The 22,819-nt window shown below is 42.1% G+C and overlaps 1 protein-coding gene across 1 annotated transcript in view; it reads left to right on the top strand.

Moving 5' to 3' along the window:
• Window positions 1-19,432, top strand: part of LOC106565566 (myosin-IIIb) — a 54,762-nt gene extending 35,330 nt beyond the window's left edge. The window contains exons 13-30 of the mRNA XM_014132834.3: window positions 400-465; window positions 574-687; window positions 1,115-1,226; window positions 3,631-3,674; window positions 3,876-3,941; window positions 4,121-4,240; window positions 9,581-9,666; window positions 9,798-9,845; window positions 9,977-10,024; window positions 11,840-11,931; window positions 12,400-12,573; window positions 14,900-15,021; window positions 15,327-15,520; window positions 15,618-15,707; window positions 15,866-16,031; window positions 16,280-16,651; window positions 18,716-18,788; window positions 19,063-19,432. Of these exons, the coding sequence (XP_013988309.2) occupies window positions 400-465; window positions 574-687; window positions 1,115-1,226; window positions 3,631-3,674; window positions 3,876-3,941; window positions 4,121-4,240; window positions 9,581-9,666; window positions 9,798-9,845; window positions 9,977-10,024; window positions 11,840-11,931; window positions 12,400-12,573; window positions 14,900-15,021; window positions 15,327-15,520; window positions 15,618-15,707; window positions 15,866-16,031; window positions 16,280-16,651; window positions 18,716-18,788; window positions 19,063-19,070 (1,995 nt within the window). The 3' untranslated portion in view covers window positions 19,071-19,432. The remainder of the gene's footprint in view (window positions 1-399; window positions 466-573; window positions 688-1,114; window positions 1,227-3,630; window positions 3,675-3,875; window positions 3,942-4,120; window positions 4,241-9,580; window positions 9,667-9,797; window positions 9,846-9,976; window positions 10,025-11,839; window positions 11,932-12,399; window positions 12,574-14,899; window positions 15,022-15,326; window positions 15,521-15,617; window positions 15,708-15,865; window positions 16,032-16,279; window positions 16,652-18,715; window positions 18,789-19,062) is intronic.
• The last annotated feature ends 3,387 nt before the right edge of the window (window positions 19,433-22,819 follow it).

Genomic DNA, 22,819 nt, shown 5'->3' with positions numbered 1-22,819 from the left:
TGGACACATTAGTTGTTGTGGGAAGGATTCTAACTCGAGTTAGGATTGGGCCTAGGGCGAGTAATGCACAACCTGGATCCACATGTCCTGTTCTGTGAACCCACTCTCAGTCCTAATGCCTACAGAGCACTATACAACTTGTAGAGCATTTTACAGTGCAGGGGCCATAGTCAATGAAGATCGGGGAACAAGGTTTTCAGGATAGGACTAAAATATATTATCCATGTACTGTGAGAAGGCATGTTTTAAAGTCATGTAGTTGTGTACCATGTTTCACCCAGTTAACAGTTGGCAAGATTAACTCAAATATGCATTTTCACAGTAAAGGAATGTATTTGTTTAGGTGTTTTTCCTTGTCTCATATACAACTAATTAATTTGATGTGCTTCTCTCCCGCAGGACCTGTTCCTCACTAAACCCATTGGAATCCTTTCTCTCCTGGATGAGCAGAGTGCCTTTCCCCAGGTACCTAAGTGGTCTCCATACAGTTTTTTGGGAAATTACCCTCCCCTACATCTTTGTCTTAATGTATATGTATTCATTCTAATTTCTTTTCACTATTTGTGCCCTCAGGCGTCAGACAGAGACTTTGTGGACAAGTTGAACAGTAAATTTAAAAGCAGCCCCCACTATGAGGTGGTCCGTAGTCATAGCCCACTCTTCACTGTGGTTCACTATGCTGGGAAGGTGAGGTTACATTCATACTTTACTTTATAATAATAGTTCATCGAACTGTCCAGTATTTCCAGTTTTCTATTAAATTTGATCTATAATTAATTATGTTAAAAAGCAGCTTTTCTGCAAATGTAATGTGGGCGCACACCGGTCTTTAAAAATATTCATACAAATATTCAAGTAGACCGCTGATTGGCCAGCTCATCCTTCTCAGGATTTGAGCTCTGGGCACAAATACGAGTATAGGATGAGTCAACAACATTATTTGGGTTTGAGTTAATATTAACTCTTAAAAGGGAGATTTTCACTGGACAGTTACTTGTATAATGCATTAGGAGTTGTGTGTTTATGACTGCATCTATACTACATCATAACTGTATTATAACTCATTATGAGTGTGGTTATGAAGCATAGTTAATTCTCTCCTTTCTGTGTCCAGGTCCAGTATAATGGACTAGGCTTCCTAGAGAAGAACAGAGACACCATCCCAGCCAGCATCAGAAGCCTCTTCATTAACAGTGTCACGCCCCTACTCAGTCTCCTCTTCGCAGGTACATGAGGGAATCTGAATGTTTCTGTATTCAACAGCTCTGCACTTTGCCAGAAATGACCCATACTTTTATTACTGCACAATCGCTGATTTATGTACAGTACCAGTCAAAGGTTTGGACACACCTACTCATTCAAGGGTTTTTATTTATTTTTTCTATTTTCTACATTGTAGAATAATAGTGAAGATATCAAAACTATGAAATAACACATATGGAAAAGTGTTAAACAAATCAAAATATATTTGAGATTCTTCAAAGTAGCCACCCTTTGCCTTGATGACAGCTTTGCACACTCTTGGCATTCTCTCAACCAGCTTCATGAGGTAGTCACCTGGAATGCATTTCAACAAACAGGTGTGCATTGTTAAAAGTTAATTTGTAGAATTTCTTTCCTTAATGCGTTTGAGCCAATCAGTTGTGTTGTGACAAAGTAGGAGTGGTATAAGAAGATAACCCTATTTGGTAAAAGAACAAGTCCATATTATGTCAAGAACAGCTCAAATAAGCAAAGAGAAATGAGTCCATCATTACTTTAAGACATGAAGGTCAGTCAGTCCAGAAAAGTTTAAGAACTTTGAAAGTTTTTTCAAGTGCAGTTGCAAAAACCATCAAGCACTGATTTTATTTTATTTTATTTGGATCTCTTTTAGTCCCCATTTGGACTAATCTTCCAAGAGTCCTTAAATATTAAAATACAATTTATATACGAACACAATTTCACATATAACACACTATTACAAACATACATAATATACTAACGTAATAAACCAATAAATAATCAATCTAAAAAATATGAATTCTTCATCTACTGTAATCCCACAACATTTCTGTGTATTATATTTAAATTGTTTTAAAATAATGTTTAAATTTATATATTGAAAGGTTTCTGGTTTGCTCAGTTAATTTATTCCATTTCTTTATTGCTCTAAATCGAAATGTTCTTTTGCCTATTTCTCTTTTCTGTCTGGATAACGCATAGATGGTGGACAATCTATTCCTAGTATTTACGGAATGTCTGTCTCTTACCAACTGATTACCGTTGTGAATTGTACTTGGCCGTTTTAAATGATGTATATTATGAAATAAAATAAGCATGTTTTTTTCAATTATCTTGTCGATTGATGACCAACCAAGAACATTGCGTATGACTGCAACAGAAAAACCATATCTCCACCGTAAAACAATCCTGATGAAACTGTCTCTGAGGACTGCCACAGGAAAGGAAGACCCAGCGTTACCTCTGCTGCTGAGGATAAGTTCATTAGAGTTACCAGCCTCAGAAATTGCATCCCAAATGAATGCTTCAGAGTTCAAGTAACAGACACATCTCAACATCAACTGTTCAGAGGGGACTGCGTGAATCAGGCCTTCATGGTCATATTGCTGCAAAGAAACCATTACTAAAGGACACCAGTAAGAGGAAGAGACTTGCTTGGGCCACGAAACATGAGCAATGGACATTAGACCAGTGGAAATCTGTCCTTTGGTCTGATGAGTCCAAATTTGAGATTTTTGGTTCCAAACGCTGGGTCTTTGTGAGATGCAGAGTAGGTGAATGGATGATCTCTAAATGTGTGGTTCCCACTGTGAAGCATGGATTAGGAAGTGTGATGGTGTGGGGATGCTTTGCTCGTGACACTGTGTTTTATTTAGAATTCAAGGCACACTTAACCAGCATGGCTACCCCAGCATTCTGCAGCGATATGCCATCCCATCTGGTTTGCGCTTAGTGGGACTATCATTTTGTTTTTCAACAGGACAATGACCCAAAACACACGTCCAGGCTGTGTAAGGGCTTTTTGACCAACAAGGAGTGTGATGGAGTGCTGCATCAGATGACCTGACCTCCACACTCACCCGTTGTCAACTCAATTTGAGATGGTTTGGGATGAGTTGGACCGCAGAGTAAAGGAAAATCAGCCAACAAGTACTCAGCATATGTGGGAACTCCTTCAAGACTCTGGAAATGCATTCCTCATAAAGCTGGTTGAGAGAATGCCAAGCGTGTGCAAAGCTGTCATAAAGGCAAAGAGTGGTTACTTTGAAGAATCTCAAATATAAAATATATTTTGATTTAACCCTTTTTTTTTATTACGACATTATTCTATATGTTTTTTCATAGTTTTAATGTCTTCACTATTATTCTACTATGTAGAAAATAGTCAAAATAAAGAAAAACCCTTGAATGAGTAGGTGTCTTTTGACTGGTACTGTACGTCTGTGTACACCGTGAATGTTAAACTGTATCTATTAAAAATAATAAATGGGTACTCTTATCTGAAACCAGCAACATACCATTCACAGACTCAGTTTGAGAATTGTTCTAGTTTAAAACATTGATCACTGTCTGTCTGGCATCTGGCATATATTATTCACTTATGATTCATATTTGATGTCTTTTCAGCCACAATTTCCAGGACGGGCACCTTGATGCCACGCAAAGCCAAGGTAGGCACTGTAGATCATAAAATATTCAGAAGTCCAGTTTGAAAAAAATTCACCAAACGTAACAGAATATGATATACAGTAGATTCTGTAGAATGAATTACTTTAGGTTCCAAACAGCCAGGGTCATATTTGGACCTTTCTTACAGTGCAAGTCAGAGCCAGAATGTGGGTTTAGAAGATGTTTAGTAATTTTTCTTTCAGCTCATGCAACAGGCAGATGACAACTTTAACTCAACTAGGAAACAGTCGGTGGGGGCCCAGTTTAAGGTAAGGCGGACGTTGACTTTATGTTACACATCTGGATTTATACATTTCTTATTTCTGAGCGTTAGATTGAAAAATTATGTATGAACAATACTGAAAACCCCTGTAACTATGCCTACCTATAGACTGAACTGCTGTAAAATAAATATGCACAGATAATGGTTAGTGTGTCATACCTTCAGCACTCTCTGGCTGTGCTGATGGAGAAGATGTTTGTTGCCAGTCCTCACTTTGTCCGCTGCATCAAACCTAACGGCAGCAAGCTTCCTGATCAGGTGGACAACAAAATAGTCATGGACCAGGTGAGAACCAATATTTAATATATTATTTTAATGTACTGTAGGCATGTCTATCTTACATTGGCGATGAAGGTAGCAGCCAAAGCTTCAGTATTTCCTTTAGCTAGATTATTTCCTATGCTGGATGCATAGGCCTGAAATAACACAAGTCGTTTTGTGCATTTACGGTTTGATCCCTTTTTAAGAATAATCAATGCTTTCAAAAGCTAAGGAAATGGTTCATTACAAAAGCTACACTACCGTTAAAAAGTTTGGGTTCACTTAGAAATGTCCTTGTTTTGAAAGAAAAGCACATTTTCTGTCCATGAAAATAAAATTGATCAGGCATACAGTGTAGACATTGTTAAGGTTGTAAATGACTATTGTAGCTGGAAACGGCAGATTGTTTGTGGAATATCTACATTGTAGAGTTGCAAAGAAAAAGCCATATCTCAGACTGGCCAATAAAATATTAAGATGTGCAAAAGAACACAGACACTGGACAGAGGAACTCTGCCTAGAAGGCCAGCATCCCGGAGTCGCCTCTTCACTGTTGACGTTGAGATCTTCAGTTTCTTGGCAATTTCTCGCATGGAATAGCCTTAATTTCTCAGACAAGAACAGACTGGCGAGTTTCAGAAGGAAGTTATTTGTTTCTGGCCATTTTGAGCCTGTAATCGAGCCTACAAATGTTGATGCTCCAGATACTCAACTAGTCTAAAGGCCAATTTTATTGCTTCTTTAATCAGGATAACAGTTTTCAGCTGTGCTAACATAATTGCAAAAGGGTTTTCTAATGATCAATTAGCCTTCTAAAATGATGAACTTGGATTAGCTAACACAACGTGCCATTGGAACACAGGAGTGATGGTTGCTGATAATGGGCCTCTGTACGCCTATGTAGATATTCCATAAAAAATCTGCCGTTTCCAGCTACTATTGTCATTTACAACATTAACAATGTCTACACTGTATTTCTGATCAATTTGATGATATTTGAATGGACAAAAAAATGTGCTTTTCTTTCAAAAACAAGGACCTTTCTAAGTGACTCCAAACTTTTGAACGGAATCAAATCAAATGTATTGGTCACATACACATGGTTAGCAGGTGTTAATGCAAGTGTAGCGAAATGCTTGTGCTTCTAGTTCCGACCATGCAGTAATATCTAACAAGTAATCTAACAATTCCACAACAACTACCTTGTACACACAAGTGTAAAGGAATGAATACGAATATGTACATAAAAATATATAAATGAGTGATGGCCGAACGGCATAGGCAAGATGTAATAGATGGTATAGAGTACAGTATATACATATGAGATGGGTATGAAAACATATAAAGCAGCATTGTTTAAGGTGGCTAGTGATACATTACATCAGGATGGCAAGATGCAGTAGATGGTATAGAGTACAGTATATACATATGAGATGAGTAATGTAGGTTATGAAAACATAAAGTGGCTAGTGATACATCTAATTACATCAAGATGGCAAGATGCAGTAGATGGTATGGCGTACAGTATATACATATGAGATGAATAATGTAGGTTATGTAAACATTATCTAATATAAAGTGGCAAGTGATAAATTGATTACATCAATTTTCCCATTATTAAAGTGGCTTGAGTTGAGTCAGTATGTTGGCAGCAGCCACTCAATGTTAGTGATTGCTGTATAACAGTCGTCTGGCCTTGAGATAAAAGCAGTTTTTCAGTCTCTCGGTTCCAGCTTTGATGCACCTGTACTGACCTCGCCTTCTGGATGTTAGCGGGGTGAACAGGCAGTGGCTCGGGTGGTTGCTGTCCTTGATGATCTTTTTGGCCTTCCTGTGACATCGGGTGGTGTAGGTGTCCTGGAGGGCAGGTAGTTTGCACCCGGTGATGCATTTTGCAGACCTCACTACCCTCTGGAGAGCCTTCAGGTTATGGGCGGAGCAGCTGCCGTACCAGGCAGTGATACAGCCCGACAGGATGCACTCGATTGTGCATCTGTAAAAGTTTGAGTGTTTTTGGTGACAAGCCACATTTCTTCAGCCTCCTAAGGTTGAAGAGGCGCTGCTGCGCCTTCTTCACCACGCTGTCTGTGTGGGTGGACCATTTCATTTTGTTCGTGATGTGTACGCCGAAGAACTTAAAACTCTCCACCCTCTCCACTACTGTCCCGTCAATGTGGATAGGGGGCTGCTCCCTCTGCTGTTTCCCGAAGTCCACGATCATCTCCTTTGTTGACATTGAGTGCGAGGTTATTTTCCTGACACCACACTCCGAGGGCCCGCACCTCCTCCCTGTAGGCTGTCTCGTCGTTGTTGGTAATCAAGCCTACCACTGTAGTGTCGTCTGCAAACTTGATGATTGAGTTGGATACGTGCATGGCCACGCAGTCGTGGGTGAACAGGGAGTACAGAAGAGGGCGCACCCTTGTGGGGACCCTGAGAACGCACCCTTGTGGGGACCCAGTGTTGAGGATCAGCGGGGTGGAGATGTTGTTACCTACACTCACCACCTGGGGTCAGCCCGTCAGGAAGTCCAGGACCCAGTTGCACAGGGCGGGGTCGAGACCCAGGGTCTCAAGCTTAATGACGAGTTTGGAGGGTACTATGGTGTTAAATGTTGAGCTGTAATCGATGAACAGCATTCTTACATAGGTATTCCTCTTGTCCAGATGGGTTAGGGCAGTGTGCAGTGTGATGGCGATTGCGTAGTCTGTGGACCTATTGGGTCAGTAAGCAAATTGGAGTGGGTCTAGGTTGTCAGGTAGGGTGGAGGTGATATGGTCCTTGACTAGTCTCTCAAAGCACTTCATGATGACGGAAGTGAGTGCTACAGGGCGATAGTCATTTAGCTCAGTTACCTTAGCTTTCTTGGGAACAGAAACAATGGTGGCCCTCTTGAAGCATGTGGGGACAGCAGACTGGGATAAGGTTTGATTGAATATGTCTGTAAACACACCAGCCAGCTGGTCTGCACATGCTCTGGGGATGCAGTCTGGGCCTGCAGCCTTGCGAGGGTTAACACGTTTAAATGTTTTACTCACGTTGGCTGCAGTGAATGAGAGCCCGCAGGTTTTGGTAGCGGGCCGTGTTACTGGCACTGTATTGTCCTCAAAGCGAGCAAAAAAGTTGTTTAGTCTGTCTGGGAGCAAGGCATCGTGATCTGCGACGGGGCTGGTTTTTCTTTTGTACTCCGTGATTGACTGTAGACCCTGCCACATACCTCTAGTGTCTGAGCCGTTGAACTGCGACTCCACTTTGTCTCTGTACTGATGCTTAGCTTGTTTGATTGCCTTGCGGAGGGAATAGCTACACTGTTTATATTCGGTCATGTTTCCGGTCACTTTGCCCTGATTAAAAGCAATGGTTCGCGCATTCAGTTTTGTGTGAATGCTGCCATCAATCCACGGTTTCTGGTTGGGGAATGTGTTAATAGACGCTGTTGGTACGACATCACCGATGCACTTGTAAATTAACTCGCACACCTAGTCAGCGTATTCGTCAATGTTGTTGTTCGCAGCAATGCGGAACATATCCCAGTCCACGTGATCAAAGCAATCTTGAAGCGTGGAATCCGATTGGTTGGACCAGCGTTGAACAGACCGGAGGGTGGGAGCTTCCGGTTTTAGCTTCTGTCTATCGGCTGGGAGCAACAAAATGGAGTCGTGGTCAGCTTTTCCAAAGGAAGGGCGGGGGAGGACCTTATATGCGTCGCGGAAGTTAGAATAACAGTGGTCTAGGGTTTTGCCCGCCCTGGTAGCACAACCGATATGCTGATAGAATTTGGGGAGCCTTGTTTTCAGATTAGCCTTGTTAAAATCCCCGGCTACAATAAATGCAGCCTCAGGATATGTGGTTTCCAGTTTACATAGAGTCCAGTGAAGTTCTTTCAGGGCCGTCGATGTGTCTGCTTGGGGGGGGGGGGGGTATACACGGCTGTGATTATAATCGAAGATAATTATCTTGGTAGATAATGCGGTCGGCATTTGATAGTGAGGAATTCTAAGTCAGGTGAACAAAATGACTTGAGTTCCTGTATGTTGTTATGATCACACCACATCTCGTTAATGATAAGGCATACACCCCCACCCTTCTTCTTACCAGAGAGATGCTTGTTTCTGTCGGCGCGATTCGTGAAGAAACCAGGTGGCTGTACTGACTCAGATAGCGTGTCTCGAGTGAGCCATGTTTCCGTGAAACAAAGAACGTTACAGTCTCGGATGTCTCTCTGGAATGCTACCTTTGCTTGGATTTCGTCTACCTTGTTGTCAAGAGACTGGACATTGGCGAGTAGTATGCTCGGGAGCGGTGCGCGATGTGCCCGTCTACGGAGCCTGACCAGAAGTCCGCTCCGTCTGCCCCTTCTTCTGCGGCTCTGTTGTTTTGGCTCGCCGGCTGGGATCCGATCCATTGTCCTGAGTGGTGGACCAAACAGAGGATCCGCTTCGGGAAAGTCGTATTTCTGGTTGTAATGTTGGTGAGTTGACGTTGCTCTTATATCCAATAGTTCCTTCCGACTGTATGTAATAAAACCTAAGATTACCTGGGGTAACAATGTAAGAAGTAACACATAAAAAAGCAAAATACTGCATAGTTTCCTAGGAACGCGAAGCGAGGCGGCCATCTTTGTCGGCACCGGAAGTTGTTCTGCTACTGCTCTGCGTAGTGTATGTGAACAGTGCACAGTTTTCAATGCTAAAAGTTTTATAAACACAGTATTGATCTATATTGTGGTTTGGGCCAACTTCAGAGAGGGTTGTGTTCAGTAGGCATGAAATGGAAGAAAACGGACTGGAACTATCTGAACTTGACCAATAAGAAACACTTTGCAAAGCGTTTTGCTTCAGTGTGCCCTAATGAACAAGACCCAGTCCCCAGGTATGGTTATCAGTGGTTAGCTAAGCAGCAGCATCTAGGCACTAGGTTAGTGTGTCAGTGTCTGACTGACTGACGGGTGGCGTGTTAATAGGAAGTAGATTTGGAAACAATGGTTAATAACTGAAATAACTGAGATTGTGGTGGGTAGTCTGTGTTGAAGCTGATTTAACTTCTTATTCATTACATATGTATGTGGTTATAATGGCATAAGATGTTTACACTGTTCATCATTGAGCTCTCTGCTGTAGCTCTGTTGCCCTCTATAAGCAAGACTAGGTTAAATCGTTTTCTTTTAAACAATCCCTCCCCCTTATCACCATCATAACTGTGCTTTATGTTACATCGCCACCTGCTGTTCAGCTTTGACATTGCATTTAGTTGTTAAAGTAAGTACAGTAGGTCTCTGATATGGGCATCAATTACACCTGATTCTGCTTGGGGTATGTGGAACATATATTATATGATAACAAAGGATAATTGAAATGTTTCCAGCTAAGATACAACGGCCTGCTAGAAACCATCAGGATACGAAGAGATGGCTTCTCCTGGCGACCATCGTTCAAAGAATTTGCTCAGAGGTGTGTGTGCATTAATTGTAGCATGGCTACTGCAATCTTGGCCAACAAAAAAATTGGATGTATGATATTGCTGTGCACTGCAGTTTTATTTTCAGCACACCATGCTAAAATCTTCTGTCTCCCCTCTTCAGGTACAACATTCTGCTGATGAAGCCAGATTTACCACTAACCAAGGAAAGGTATGTATAAAGACACTTGCACTCATTCCTGCAATTAAAAAAGATGACACACACCAACATCATGTTAGGGGATTTCGTAGACATTTGTCCATCTTATTAAATGTAACTTGTGTGGTTGGTGTCTTTTTCAGCTGCCTGTCCATCCTCAACACTACTGAGATACATGGCTGGAAGTGTGGGTAAGGCTTCATTAGTTGCCCTTGTTGTGTTCAATGAATTGGTCTAGAAAATGATTTGCCACGATCCGTCTGAGAAGACTAACTTACTTACTGCTGAATCTTCCTGTAACAAAGCTTTCATAACTTCATCCAAGCATGTCATTCAGGCTGTATTCCAATCAGATGATTCATGTTTTTATGCTGGAAGGAACAAGTCAGTGAATAGTTGATTTAGATTTCAGTTTCAATATATTTGGATCGCTGCCTACATTGAGACGTGGGAACACTCATTACTAATAATTCTCCCAGGTTCCAACTCGCCTAGTCTAAAATTCAGTCTTATAAAACTGTCAACTGAAAATCAGTCTGTCAAAAACAGCTCATTCTTCAGTTCACAGCTGTGTTGTCTTTGGCTTGTGAGGACAGCGCAGGGTTTATATTGACTAAAGATCTTTATCTCAATTGTACTCTTTCACCCTCTCGGTCCCTGCTCTTGCTTTCTCCTGCTGTGTGGCTCTTTAGAAATGTCCACAAATTACACTACATGACGAAAGGTATGTGGACACCTGCTCGTTGAACATCTAATTCCAAAATCATTGACATTAATATGGAGTTGGTCTCCCCTTTACTGCTATAACAACCTCCACTGTTCTGGGAAGGCTTTCCACTAGATGTTGGAACATTGCTGCGGGGACTTGCTTCCATTCAGCCACAAGAGCATTAGTGAGGTCAGGCAGTGATTTTGGGCGAATAGGCCTGGCTCGCAGTTGGTGTTCCAATTCATCCCAAAGGTGTTCGATGGGGTTGAGGTCAGGGCTGTGTGCAGGCCAGTCAAGTTCTTCCGCACTGATCTCAACAAACCTTTTCTGTATGGACTTCGCTTTGTGCACAGTAGCATTGTCATGCTGTAACAGGAAAGGGCCTTCCCCAAACTGTTCCCTCAAAGTTGGAAGCACAGAATCGTCTACAATGTGTATGCTGTAGCGTTAAGATTTCCCTTCACTGGAACTAAGGGGTCTAGCCCAAACCATGAAAACAACCCCAGAACATTATTCCTCCTCCACCAAACTTTACAGTTGGTACTATGCATTTGTGCAGGTACCGTTCTCCTGGCATCCGCCAAACTGATTTGTCTGTTGGACTGCCAGATGGTGAAGTGTGATTCATCACTACAGAGAACTCGTTTCCACTGGTCCAGAGTCCATTGGCAGTAAGCTTTACACCACTCCAGCCAACGTTTGGCATTGTGCATGGTGGTTAGGCATGTATCGGTTGCTCGACCATGGAAACACATTTCATGAAGCTCCGTACAAACAGTTATTGTGCTGATGTTGCTTCCAGCGGCAGTTTGGAACTCGGTAGCGAGTGTTGCAACCGAGGACAGATGACAGATGAGCTGCTGTTGCTCCTAGACCTTTCCACTTCACAATAACAGCACTTACAGTTGAACGGGGCAGCTCTAGCAGGGCAAAAATTTGACAAACTGACAATCCTGTGACAGTGCCACGTTAAAATTCACTGAGCTCTTCAGTAAGGCCATTCTACAGCCAATGTTTGTTTTGTCTATGGAGATTGCATGGCTGTGTGCTTGATTTTATACACCTGTCAGCATCAGTTGTGGCAGAAATATCAGAATCCACTAATTTTAAGGGGTGTCCACATACTTTTGTATATATAGTGTATGAATATGGCTTAATGACAGTACTGAAGTTGATTGGAAATCTTTCTCTCTAATTTTCTCTCTGATTTAACAGCGCTTTATGCAACAATTCCCCGTGCAAATAGCGCTCAATATCTATAAACATTGTTTAAACTGTCTCTCTCTTTTTGTGGCAGCTCGTCTCGTGTGTTCTTTAAGTATTGGCACCAGGAGGAGTTGGCCAGGCTGTTAGAGAGACTTGGCAAGGCAGCGCTTGTCATCCAGAAAGGTAAGGGCCACAAACTGTAGTCTCTGGAACATAATCTCTCAAATGTCTGTCAAAGTAATTGAATTGGTATCTGTGAGATGTTGCTGCTTTGGAACTCAGGCCTGAGGGTAAAAACCCTTTCAGGTCGCTAGACTAGGTTATTATCATTGAAGTAAACATTGAAATAAATCATGATGGGACATGATTAAACAAACATTACCATCAGCAAGATGCATGCAGTTTTAAGGGCGACCTTCAGTCTTTGCGTTGCGACCCCTCACCCCACTGCAAGATAGATGATAATTTCTCTGGCATACTGTCTGGTATCTTGATTTCATGGCCTGTGCTTACTGTAGCATCATTTTGCATCGTAATGTGGTCCTTTATAACAAATACCATTCATTAGTAATGTTTCTCTCCTCCCTACGTCTCTCCTTTCTATGTCTCATCACTGCATCTCTCTCTCTCTTCACATTCTCACTGTTGCAGACTACCGTTCACTGCGCTGCAGGAGGAAGTACTTGTCCCTGCTGGTGGAGGTGCACAGACAGAGGCAGGCCCAGAGAGAGAGGGCGGAGAGAGAAGCCAGGGAGGAGGAGGAGAAGAGGCAGGAGCTGGAGGAGGAGATGAGGAGGCGACTGGACATGGAGCAGGAGAACAAGAGTAAGGAAGCAGAATATCTCTCTCTCCCTCTCTTACTCACCTACAGTTCATTAGGAAAGTATTCAGACCTTCCCTTTTTCCACTTTTTGTTACTTTTTGTTACGCCTTATTCTAAAATGTATTTAAAAAAAGGTTTTTAGAAAAATTAGCAAATTTATAAAAAAATTGAAAACAAATACCTTATTTACATAAGTATTCAGACCCTTTGCTATGAGCCTCGAAATTGAGCTCCAGGTGCATCCTGTTTCCATTGATCCTCCTTGATGTTTTTACAACTTGATTGGAGTCCATCTGTGGTAAATTTAAATTGATTGGACATGATTTGGAAAGGCACACACCTGTCTATATAAGGTCCCACAGTTGACAGTGCATGTCAGAGCAAAAACCAAGCCATGAGGTCGACGCAAAATCCTCCGAGACAGGATTGTGTCAAGGCACAGATCTGGGGAAGGGTACCAAAAAATGTCTGCAGCATTGAAGGTCTCCAAGAACACCATGGCCTCCGTCATTCTTAAAAAGAAATTTGGAACCACCAAGACTCTTTCTAGAACTGTCCGCCCAGCCAAACTGAGCAATCGGTTGAAAAGGGCCTTGGTCAGGGAAGTGACCAAGAACTCGATGGTCACTCTGACAGAGCTCCAGAGTTCCTCTGTGGAGATGGGTGAACCTTCGAGAAGGACAACCATCTCTGCAGCTCTCCACCAATCAGGCCTTTACTGTAGAGTGGCCAGACGGAAGCCACTCCCCAGTAAAAGGCACATGATAGCCTGCTTGGCGTTTGCCAAAAGGCACCTAAAGGACTCTCAGACCATGAGAAACAAGATTCTTTGGTCTGATGAAACCAAGATTGAACTCTTTGGCCTGAATGCCAAGTGTCATGTCTGGAGGAAAGCTGGCACCATCCCTATGAGCATGGTGGTGGCAGCATTATGCTGTGGGGATGTTTTTCAGCAGCAGTGACTGGGAGACTAGTCAGGACCGAGGAAAAGATGAACGGAGCAAAGTACAGAGATCCTTGATGAAAACCTGCTCCAGAGCACTCCGGACCTCAGACTGGGGCGAAGGTTCACCTTCCAACAGGACAGCGACCCTAAGCACACAGCCAAGACAACGCAGGAGTGGCTTCGGGACAAGTCTCAATGTCCTTGAGTGGCCCAGCCAGAGCCTGGACTTGAACCCGGTCTCTGGAGAAACCTGAAAATAGCTGTGCAGCAACGCTCTCCATCCAACCTAACAGAGGTTCTGCAGAGAAGAATGGGCGAAACTCCCCAAATACAGGTGTGCCAAGCTTGTAGCATCATACCCAAGAAGACTCGAGGCTGTAATCGCTGCCAAAGGTGCTTCAACAAAGTACTGATTAAGCTGTCTGAATACGTAAATGTGATGTTTCAGTAGTTTTTTGATAAATTTGAAAATAAATATCTAACAACCTGGTTTTGCTTTGTCATTGTGGGGTATTGTGTATAGACTGATGAAGAGAAAAAAATAACTATTTAATCCATTTTAGAATAAGGCTGAAACATGGAAAAAGTCAAGGGGTCTGAATACTTTCCGAATGCACTGTATCTCCCTTACTGACATTCACCTACTTGTTCTGTTTCTCCCTAACGCTGTTCTATTTTTGTTCTTTACCTCCACCCTTCTTCGAACTCTCTCTCTAACCCTCTGTGCACATTGACAAACACATTTCAGTATGACTTAAATCAATAATTCAGCATTCAAGAATGTGTAATGATCCTTGTCACTCACTGTATGAATACACGGAGTGTACACAACATTAAGAACATTGTCCTAATATTAAGTTACACCACCCCCTTTTGCCCTCAGAACAGCCTCAATTCACCAGGGGTGTCAAAAGCGTTCCACAGGGATGCTGGCCCATGTTGACTCCAATGCTTCCCATGGTTATGTCAAGTCCTGTGGGTGGTCGACCATTCTTGATACACATGGGAAACTGTTGTGTGAAAACACAGACCGCAACGTTGCAGTTCTTGACACAAACCAGTCTGCCTGGCACCTACTATCATACCCCGTTCAAAGGCACTTAAATCTTTTGTCTTGCCCATTCACCCTCTGAATGGCACACGTACACAATCCATGTCTCAATTGTCTCAAAGGTTAAAGAAGGATTTTTAAGCCGTCTCCTCACCTTCATCTACACTGATTGAAGTGGATTTAAAAAGTGACATCAATAAGGAATCATAGCTTTCACCTAGAGTCACCTGGTCAGTCGATGGGATTGAAAGAGCAGTTGTTCTTAATGTTTAGTACTGCCAGTGTAGCTTTGAGTGCTGTGTTAACTGGGGTGGGTGGGTGTGTGTCTCAGGGCCATTCTCTCCACCTGTGCCCCTACCCAGGAGAAAGAAGCCACAGCCCCAGCCTCGCTCTATCCTGCCCACTGCTACCCACCTGGCTCCTGTCCCACGGCCCCGCAGCAAACAGTTTGAGGTGAGCCATACTCAAGAGTCTACACTGGTAACCTTGATTTTAATTGAGAACTGTAAGAAGTAATTTGCAGGAAATAATCTCATGTTGATCCTCAATGTTTTAAATATCTCTGGTGCTAGCAAGCACTGGCTAGCCCACAGACAGCATGTTGGTGGGAACCATGCTATTGACTGATCTTGTACCCTTCGGCAATCGATCTCCCACTCTATACCCTGACATCCATTACCAGTCTTTGATGACTAAATTTGACCCTAAACTGAGCCTTAAACGACCCTACGATTTACGGTTCCCTCTGTCTCTCCAAGGCCACTCCCTTTGATAACCTGGAGGTGCATATTGGACTGGCTGAGCTGGTGGGCCAGGTAGGGGGAGAGGAGCGAGCCAGGGAGAGGAGCAAGAAGAGGAAGAACACCATCCGCTGGTTCAAGGAGACGCAGGCCCGTAAGGTGGTCCACAATGGAGCCTTCCCCTGCTGGTTCCATGGCATGATTACACGCAGGTCAGTAAGAGAGGATGTCAAATGCACATGTACGCAAATTCTCATTCCGATTTCATTGTGGTTTTAACAAGTCTCACTGTGTATGTCTCCTTTACAGACAAGCAGAGGATCTGATGACGGACAAGCCTGTGGGCTGTTTTCTGATTCGTGTGGGACAGAGCCGGGAGGGCTACACACTAACATATAAGTAAGACTGAGGATGACAAACTGGATTTAAACACAGATTCATCCACCAAATGACACAGGAGACATTAAACCCCTAACCTCCCGTTTGGACCTCATCCTTTGTGACCTATGTGTACCCTTTACCCTCTGACCTTGGCCTCTCCGTCTATCCGCTGTCAGGGGGGCGAACCGCTGCAGGCACTTTATGATTGAGATGCAGTCCAATGGGAAGTATGTGATCCTGGGGGAGGATAAGGCTCATCCCTCCCTGCCTGATCTGGTGCAGCACCACAGCCAGGTGGGCATCAAGCCCTTCAACGAGCTGCTCAGCACGCCCTGTGGACAGGTCAGCATCGGGTCAAACCCCATTTAGGGTCTGCCTCCTGTCAAATACTGTCTTGAATATATCCACAGTTGGAACAGGGTCTGCCAGGACCTGTGTGCAATACTGAACAGTAACAATGGGTCATCAAACATTTATGTAGTCTGGGAAGAGCCATAAGCTTTTCAGAAAGCTTATAGCAAGTATTTTACAATCTACATGCATGGACTGTTTCAGATTTAATGTAAGCAAATTTGAATCTGCTGTTTCAGACATGTGACCAGAACACAGACTACGAGGACTTGAAGGGCCTGGACCTCCTGGCTACAGCCAACCACGGGAGCCCCAAGTCTGGGGAGGAGGGCGAGTCAACCCCCGACCCCGTCCACCTGGAGCTCCAGCGGCTCTTCCTGCCCCCGGGGCAGAGCCCCAGCCTGGAGTCCCAGAGACCCCCTGTCCTCAGGCGGATATCTGACCGAAGACACCGGGCCGAGGCTGGAGGAGGGGAGGCCCGCGGAGGGAGGAGAGGGGAGAGAGGAGAGGGGGAAGAAGAGGAGGATGAGACTGACCACAAGAGCAGGTCATTCCCCCGGTTGTATCCTTCCATCCGATTGGCTATGAGGGAGATCCAGCAGATCCAACAGGTGAGAGGCAATGATGAGAAGAGGGAGAAAGGATGGATAAATGGAGGGAAAGAGAGATGTAGAGGCAGACTTTAATGTGTGATTGAACACATGGTGTAGAGTTGAATGGCCTATGTATTAATGCTGGATCCAGGTTATCATTGTTTATCAATGAAATTACACACCTTGAAATGTCAGTCTATAGAACTGATTGGGTACATTTTGGTCTATTGCTAGAACTGGTGTAGGTACATCTGCGTATAGATAGCAGTCATTATATGGTGTTGTTGAACCATTTAAAGGGCATCTGCACTTCCTGATTTGACCTCGTTTTTCATCAATGCTCATTTAAGAAATGCCAGCGGCCATGACTGAAGGCAAACTAATTGTCTTGGGGGGGTGTGGTTTGATGTGGGTGTTTCTTGGGTGTTTTTGCCATTCAATCACAACAGAAGGACAGTAGCTAACCAGTTTGAGTTGAAACATTATTGAAAGCAACCTGGCAACATGCATCAAACATGTCATCAGGTTTGCGTGATTATGAGCTAGCTAGCTAACAGGGAGCAAACATGTTAGGTACAATGTTAGCAATGCATATCTTCCTCTCAAATTTGGATTTGTTTTATTTAATCTTTATTTAACTAGGCAAGTCAGTTAAGAACAATTGTGCGCCACCCTATGGGACTCCCAATCAAGTCCGGATGTGATAAAGCCTGGATTTGAACCAGGGTGTCTGCAGTGACGCCTCTTGCACTGAGATGCAGTGCCTTAGACCGCTGCACCACTCGGGAGCCATAGTAAGGCTGATGGAGCAGTTCAGAATGCTCCATCGTTCACATTTTAGGTGCAGCAATGTGCACACGGCGGTAGATCTGCGCGCAAATGTTCCAAAATTCAATTTACGGATAAATACCGTTCTAAAATGCACACCACTCATGCGAGCGGTTTCATGGACAGAGATGGAAAGGTAGAAAGAGGGGAGATCTAAAGATGCAACAACCATCATGGGTTGCTAATATAACTAGGATAATGCCTTTGACTGATAGACAATGAAAGAAAGTTGAAAGAAAACCAATAGAACAGGAGAACGCATATGAGGAAGTCTATAAAATAATTGTCTCCACATTTCTATGGTGCATTTTGGCTATAGGCTACTTTGAAGCAAGCAACATGCCTCGTAATATGAAGTAAAACATCCAGGTTTCTCATTTAATTAATAAGAGGGCGCCTTTCCTTCGCTGGGCGGGCCGTTTGGGGAAAATATGTCAAAGTTAGAGTATACCCACTTCTCCAGGCGCCACTACACCACTGCTACTTACCAACAACACACCAGTCTCAGGTTTGATTGTTTGACAGCCCAAGTAGAAACTAGTCAGATGTAATCCATATCCTGGCAATCTGTCCAAGTTTGTTGAATAACTTTATGGAATTCCATTTTCACTAGAGTAGCTATTTCCCAAGAAAGGGCAAGTACTAACCACACGTCTTGTCTGGGGAAGAGGTTCCAGTCGGCAAGTTTTCTTTGAGTGACCCCGGTGCCCCGTGTGGTTGGGGTTTACAGATTTTTGACCATTCTATTGCTCCTCCTTAGGGGATGTCTCTGCCTGCCCAGGGTACCGGGCCTTGCAAAGCGACGCAGTCACTTACCAAACTCTGTTTTGGACGACACTGACTTTATGAACAATAGCGGTGTGGGTAAAATCACTGGGGGGGGGATTAAATAAGATATTACAACCTATGTGTTGTGATAATTGCGTTGTTTGCTCTATAACCTGTTAGTTCATATGCCTTGCGACCGTGATATATATACAGTTGAAGTCGGAAGTTTACATACACCTTAGCCAAATACATTTAAACTTTTTCACGATTCCTGACATTTAATCCTAATAAAAATGCCCTGTCTTAGGTCAGTTAGGATCACCACTTTATTTTAAGAATGTGAAATGTCAGAATAATAGTAGAAAATGATTTATTTCAGCTTTTATTTTCATCACATTCCCAGTGGGTCAGAAGTTTACATGCACTCAATTAGTATTTGGTAGCATTGCCTTTAAATTGTTTAACGTGGGTCAAACGTTTCTGCAGCATTTTCCAGATGGCCAGGATCAGAGCCCCTCTATCTCTCACAGTACCACCAACCCCTCCTGGAGGAAGACCGGTAGGTCTTGCATGGCATAACATTGTGCAATATATTGTTTTTAGACATGTCTCAATCATATAGAATAGGGAATGATGTCAGCTCTATTCATTCACATTTCATTACATTCCCACGCTGCCTCCCAAAACATAACACACCATAATGTTGTGCTTGTCTGAGTGTGCACGCCTTTCTTCCTGCATGTATTTTATATACATATAAATAACCAACACCTTTTTCAAGCAGAATCAAGTAGTGGTTTACACTGACTTAAGCCTTTTTTTGTCTGTTACAGATTCATAACCCATGGGATGGAGGGAGTTAATGCTATTTGTTGTTTTTCCCCAACTGAATGAGTTAACTGGACCATATTCTGTCTAAGCTTTATCCATGAACAAATTGTAAGGAGATACTTCCTTGTTTACTAGTATTTTATTGATGTTTTATTTTGTAACGATTTTAATTTACATGTGTTAATGAGTTTTATGTTTCTGATTGTATTGTTGTTTTATATGTTTATTTAAATGTAAATTATGCTGTGGGAATTCTGTGATTTACTGAATATTTTTATTTGTTTACATTTTAGATATCTGGTTGTCAATTTTTTTTTTTTTCTTCCCTCATAATAAAATCTGCATGTGTTAACACATCATGGCTCTCTTTCACTTCAGTCATCAGTGAGTTTTTTTTACCGTTAAAGAATCAGCCAATAGGCACGCAGACCTGTAGAGGAGTGGTTTTGTTTTTTAACTTATATATTACCAGCCAGTGACCACATTCAGAGTTGTATACAGATCAGAACAGGCAAACAGGTGTCTGACACTGGGACATAGATCTAAAGCAACCAAATTAGACAGTGGCATAGATCTAAATCAACCAGATACTGTAGGACTCCAAATCTCCTTGATGGATCTCAGGGTTCTGGCTTTTGTGCTGTGTCTCACCATCTACTCCATCCAAGGTAATGTGATGCACCAGTGAAAATTGTATTAATATACTGTGTGCACAACTCCAGTCCTTGAGGGGTGTGATCTTGCTGGTTTTTAATTGCTCTGGAATTTAATTGATTCAGTATTGATGGATTTTCATTAGGCATTTTTGGGGATTGGTTATTCATCTGTTACTCAGGAATATCATGTGAATTCTGGATCTTTGTGTAGTTCTGACATGGTTACTGTAATTATATAACTGCCTCTTTCAGGAGCCATTCCAAAATGTTGTGTTGGGACATCCAGGAACATTCCTTTGAGCGTACTAATGCGAGTGGAGCGATATGATGTCCAACACAGCCATGGTGCATGTGAGATCGACGCTCTTGTGTGAGTCCTCACCACTTGTCCTGTAATGTCACAATTTCTCTAAAGAAAATAGTGCATATAGATTGCATGTAGGCAGTGGTGGAAAAAGTACTCAATTGTCATACTTGAATAAAAGTAAAGATACCTTTTTAATAGAATATGACTCAGTCACCCAGTAAAATACTACTTGAGTAAAAGTCAAAGTATTTGGTTTTAAATATACTTAAGTATCACAAGTAAATGGAATTGCTAAAATGTACTTAAGTATCAAAAGCATAAATACTTTCAAATTCCTTATACTAAGCAAACCAGACAGCACAATTTTTGTTATATATATTTTTTTATTGATCGATATTTGATCGCTATTTTTTTTTTATTGATCGAAAATATATGGAGTGGAAAGTACATTATTTTTCTTTAGGAATGTAGTGAAGTAAAAGTTGGCAAAAATATTTAAAAAACTACTTAAGTAGTACTATAAAGTATTTTTAATTAAGTACTTTACACCACTGCATGTAGGGCAGGCTACTGTCTTCGCTAACACAACAACCCCCATAGGCATGCCAGAAAAGATAGAGTAGCTTGTCTAACTTGATTATCCTGAAATGGCTTGGTAGCTAGTTATGAGGTTCGGGGATTGAGAACCTATCTAGCTGACTAGCTAAAGCCAACTTCATAAAATTGCTAGGTGGCTTGTATTATACAGAAACATTTTTTAATTTAAAAAAAATGTATTTATCATGAAGGAATAAATAGGTACATGGCTTGTTCTAATTAATTTACAAACATACCTCCTGCGAGTCCTGCCCATCACTTGCAGCTAAAATCATATCAAACTCTTTCTCCTCCTCCACTGATACTGTCTGCACCACAGGAGGCTGCTGAAGGGAGGACATCTCATAATAATAATAATAACTGGAATGGAGTAAATGGAATGGTATTAAACAAATGGAAACCATGTTTTTGATGTCTTTGATACCATTCCACATATTCCTTCCAGCCATTACTATGAGCCCGTCCTCCCCAATTAAGGTGCTACCGGCCGCCTGTGGTCTGCACACACTATAGTGTCTAGTGTCCTGTCTACCATATCTTTGCTCCGTGGTGCACCTAGGAAGGAACCACTTACTGGGGAGAATGGGTGGGGGTGTACTCTTTGCCTGGTCCAGTCATTGTGCTCCCTCCGCAAAATACGGCTGACAGATCTTTTATATAAACAATTATAAAATGTGGGTTTAAAATGAAGTTTAGTAAATCATTTAACATCTGGAGAAAAACATATGGACAAATCTGAACAGATCTATGGGTATGACACCTCTGGTCTTATCTTTCAAGATTCCCTATTCACTTCTTCTGTTACACATGCCAATAACCATAAGACTGGCGCGAGTGTATTCCAGATACACATTTTCTATACAGATTATAGTTCCATTGTCATTAATGTGGTTGATTAGATGCAAAATACTTCTCCAGGCATTGTAAAGATCAGAGACGTACCTATATCTGGAATGCACCCTCGACGTCTCACTCTCTTCTTGTACTGTAGATTACATGCCAATGGGAGGAAGTACTGTGCAGACCCAAGAGTGAAGAAGGTCCTGGGAGTTGCCATGCAGATTAGGCAAACTCAACTGATGCGGAAAAAACTTAACTCAATCATGAGAAGATGAGGATATAGATTCTGCCAGCTCCCTACAGTGGAGTCACCATGACAACTTTGATTAATGTGTTTTAAATTCAAATCTTTTTGTTCTGTTTACAAATAAAAAAACATCTGTTTAAGTCGCCTTTTTATCATTTTCATATTTCACAGAAGTATGACTGATTTAATCATAAATTAATTGTGATTTTCAATTAACCCTAATTATCTTTTGCTTTATTAGCCAACTCAAATGTGGTGAATGACCAGCAATGACAACTCAAAATTGGTGAGGCTGAACAAAATGCACATGGATAGATTAAACAGCTTGTTGAATCTCCGATCAGTGAATGACTTCCTCTTCAACATACAGTCCGCTAAGTGATTAAATGAGTCAGTGGTTGGTGATCTGATCCAGGGTTTCCACTCAAGCAGCATAATTTGTGTTAATTAATTAGTCTCTAGAAGGCACTGCATTCCCCGAAACATTGATTATTAGGTTTACCCATGAAATTATTGGAAGCATATATAGAGTATATGTGACATATAAATTTTTTTAAAAAAAATTAAAAGTACAATTAATTTCTTTTAACCATATGGGTTACACCTCAGTGAAATAAAGGATTAAAACAATGGAAAGGATTTGAATGCATACATTTTTTAATTAATAAATGTTACACGTTCTTGTTGATGGAACGTTTTGAAGGGATTCCGCAAGCCTTTGCTGATAGCAGACAACATCCTGAAAAATATAGTGTTTGTGCTTCTTCTCCTCGGGTTTAGAACGAAGACCCTCAAGTGTAAACGTGACAGCTTTTGGCACTGCGCAGGGTGGTTGAGACGGGAGAGAAAGGTGACGTGAATATCAGCAGACCTACATAGATTGTGTTCATCAAACGTGTTGGATTCGACATTTTGAACATTGAGATATTAAAGACATGATCGATCAGATGCATATTATATTAAGGAGTGAGATCTGTAGAAAGACAGAGTGGCTTTGGAATGTGTTGGGGGATGGGAGGAGAGCACCGTGTTGATACAGGAAAGACAGATGAACATCTGTGGATTAGGTAAGGTCAGGAGGTGAGGTCAGATCCCTTTAAGGGAGTAATAAG

Source organism: Salmo salar, chromosome 01 (genome assembly GCF_965601325.2).
Source record: "Salmo salar chromosome 01, fSalSal1, whole genome shotgun sequence".
Classification (NCBI taxonomy): domain Eukaryota; kingdom Metazoa; phylum Chordata; class Actinopteri; order Salmoniformes; family Salmonidae; genus Salmo; species Salmo salar.
The sequence above is the reverse complement of the archived record's forward strand: the minus strand, read 5'-3'. Positions and strand labels throughout refer to the sequence as shown.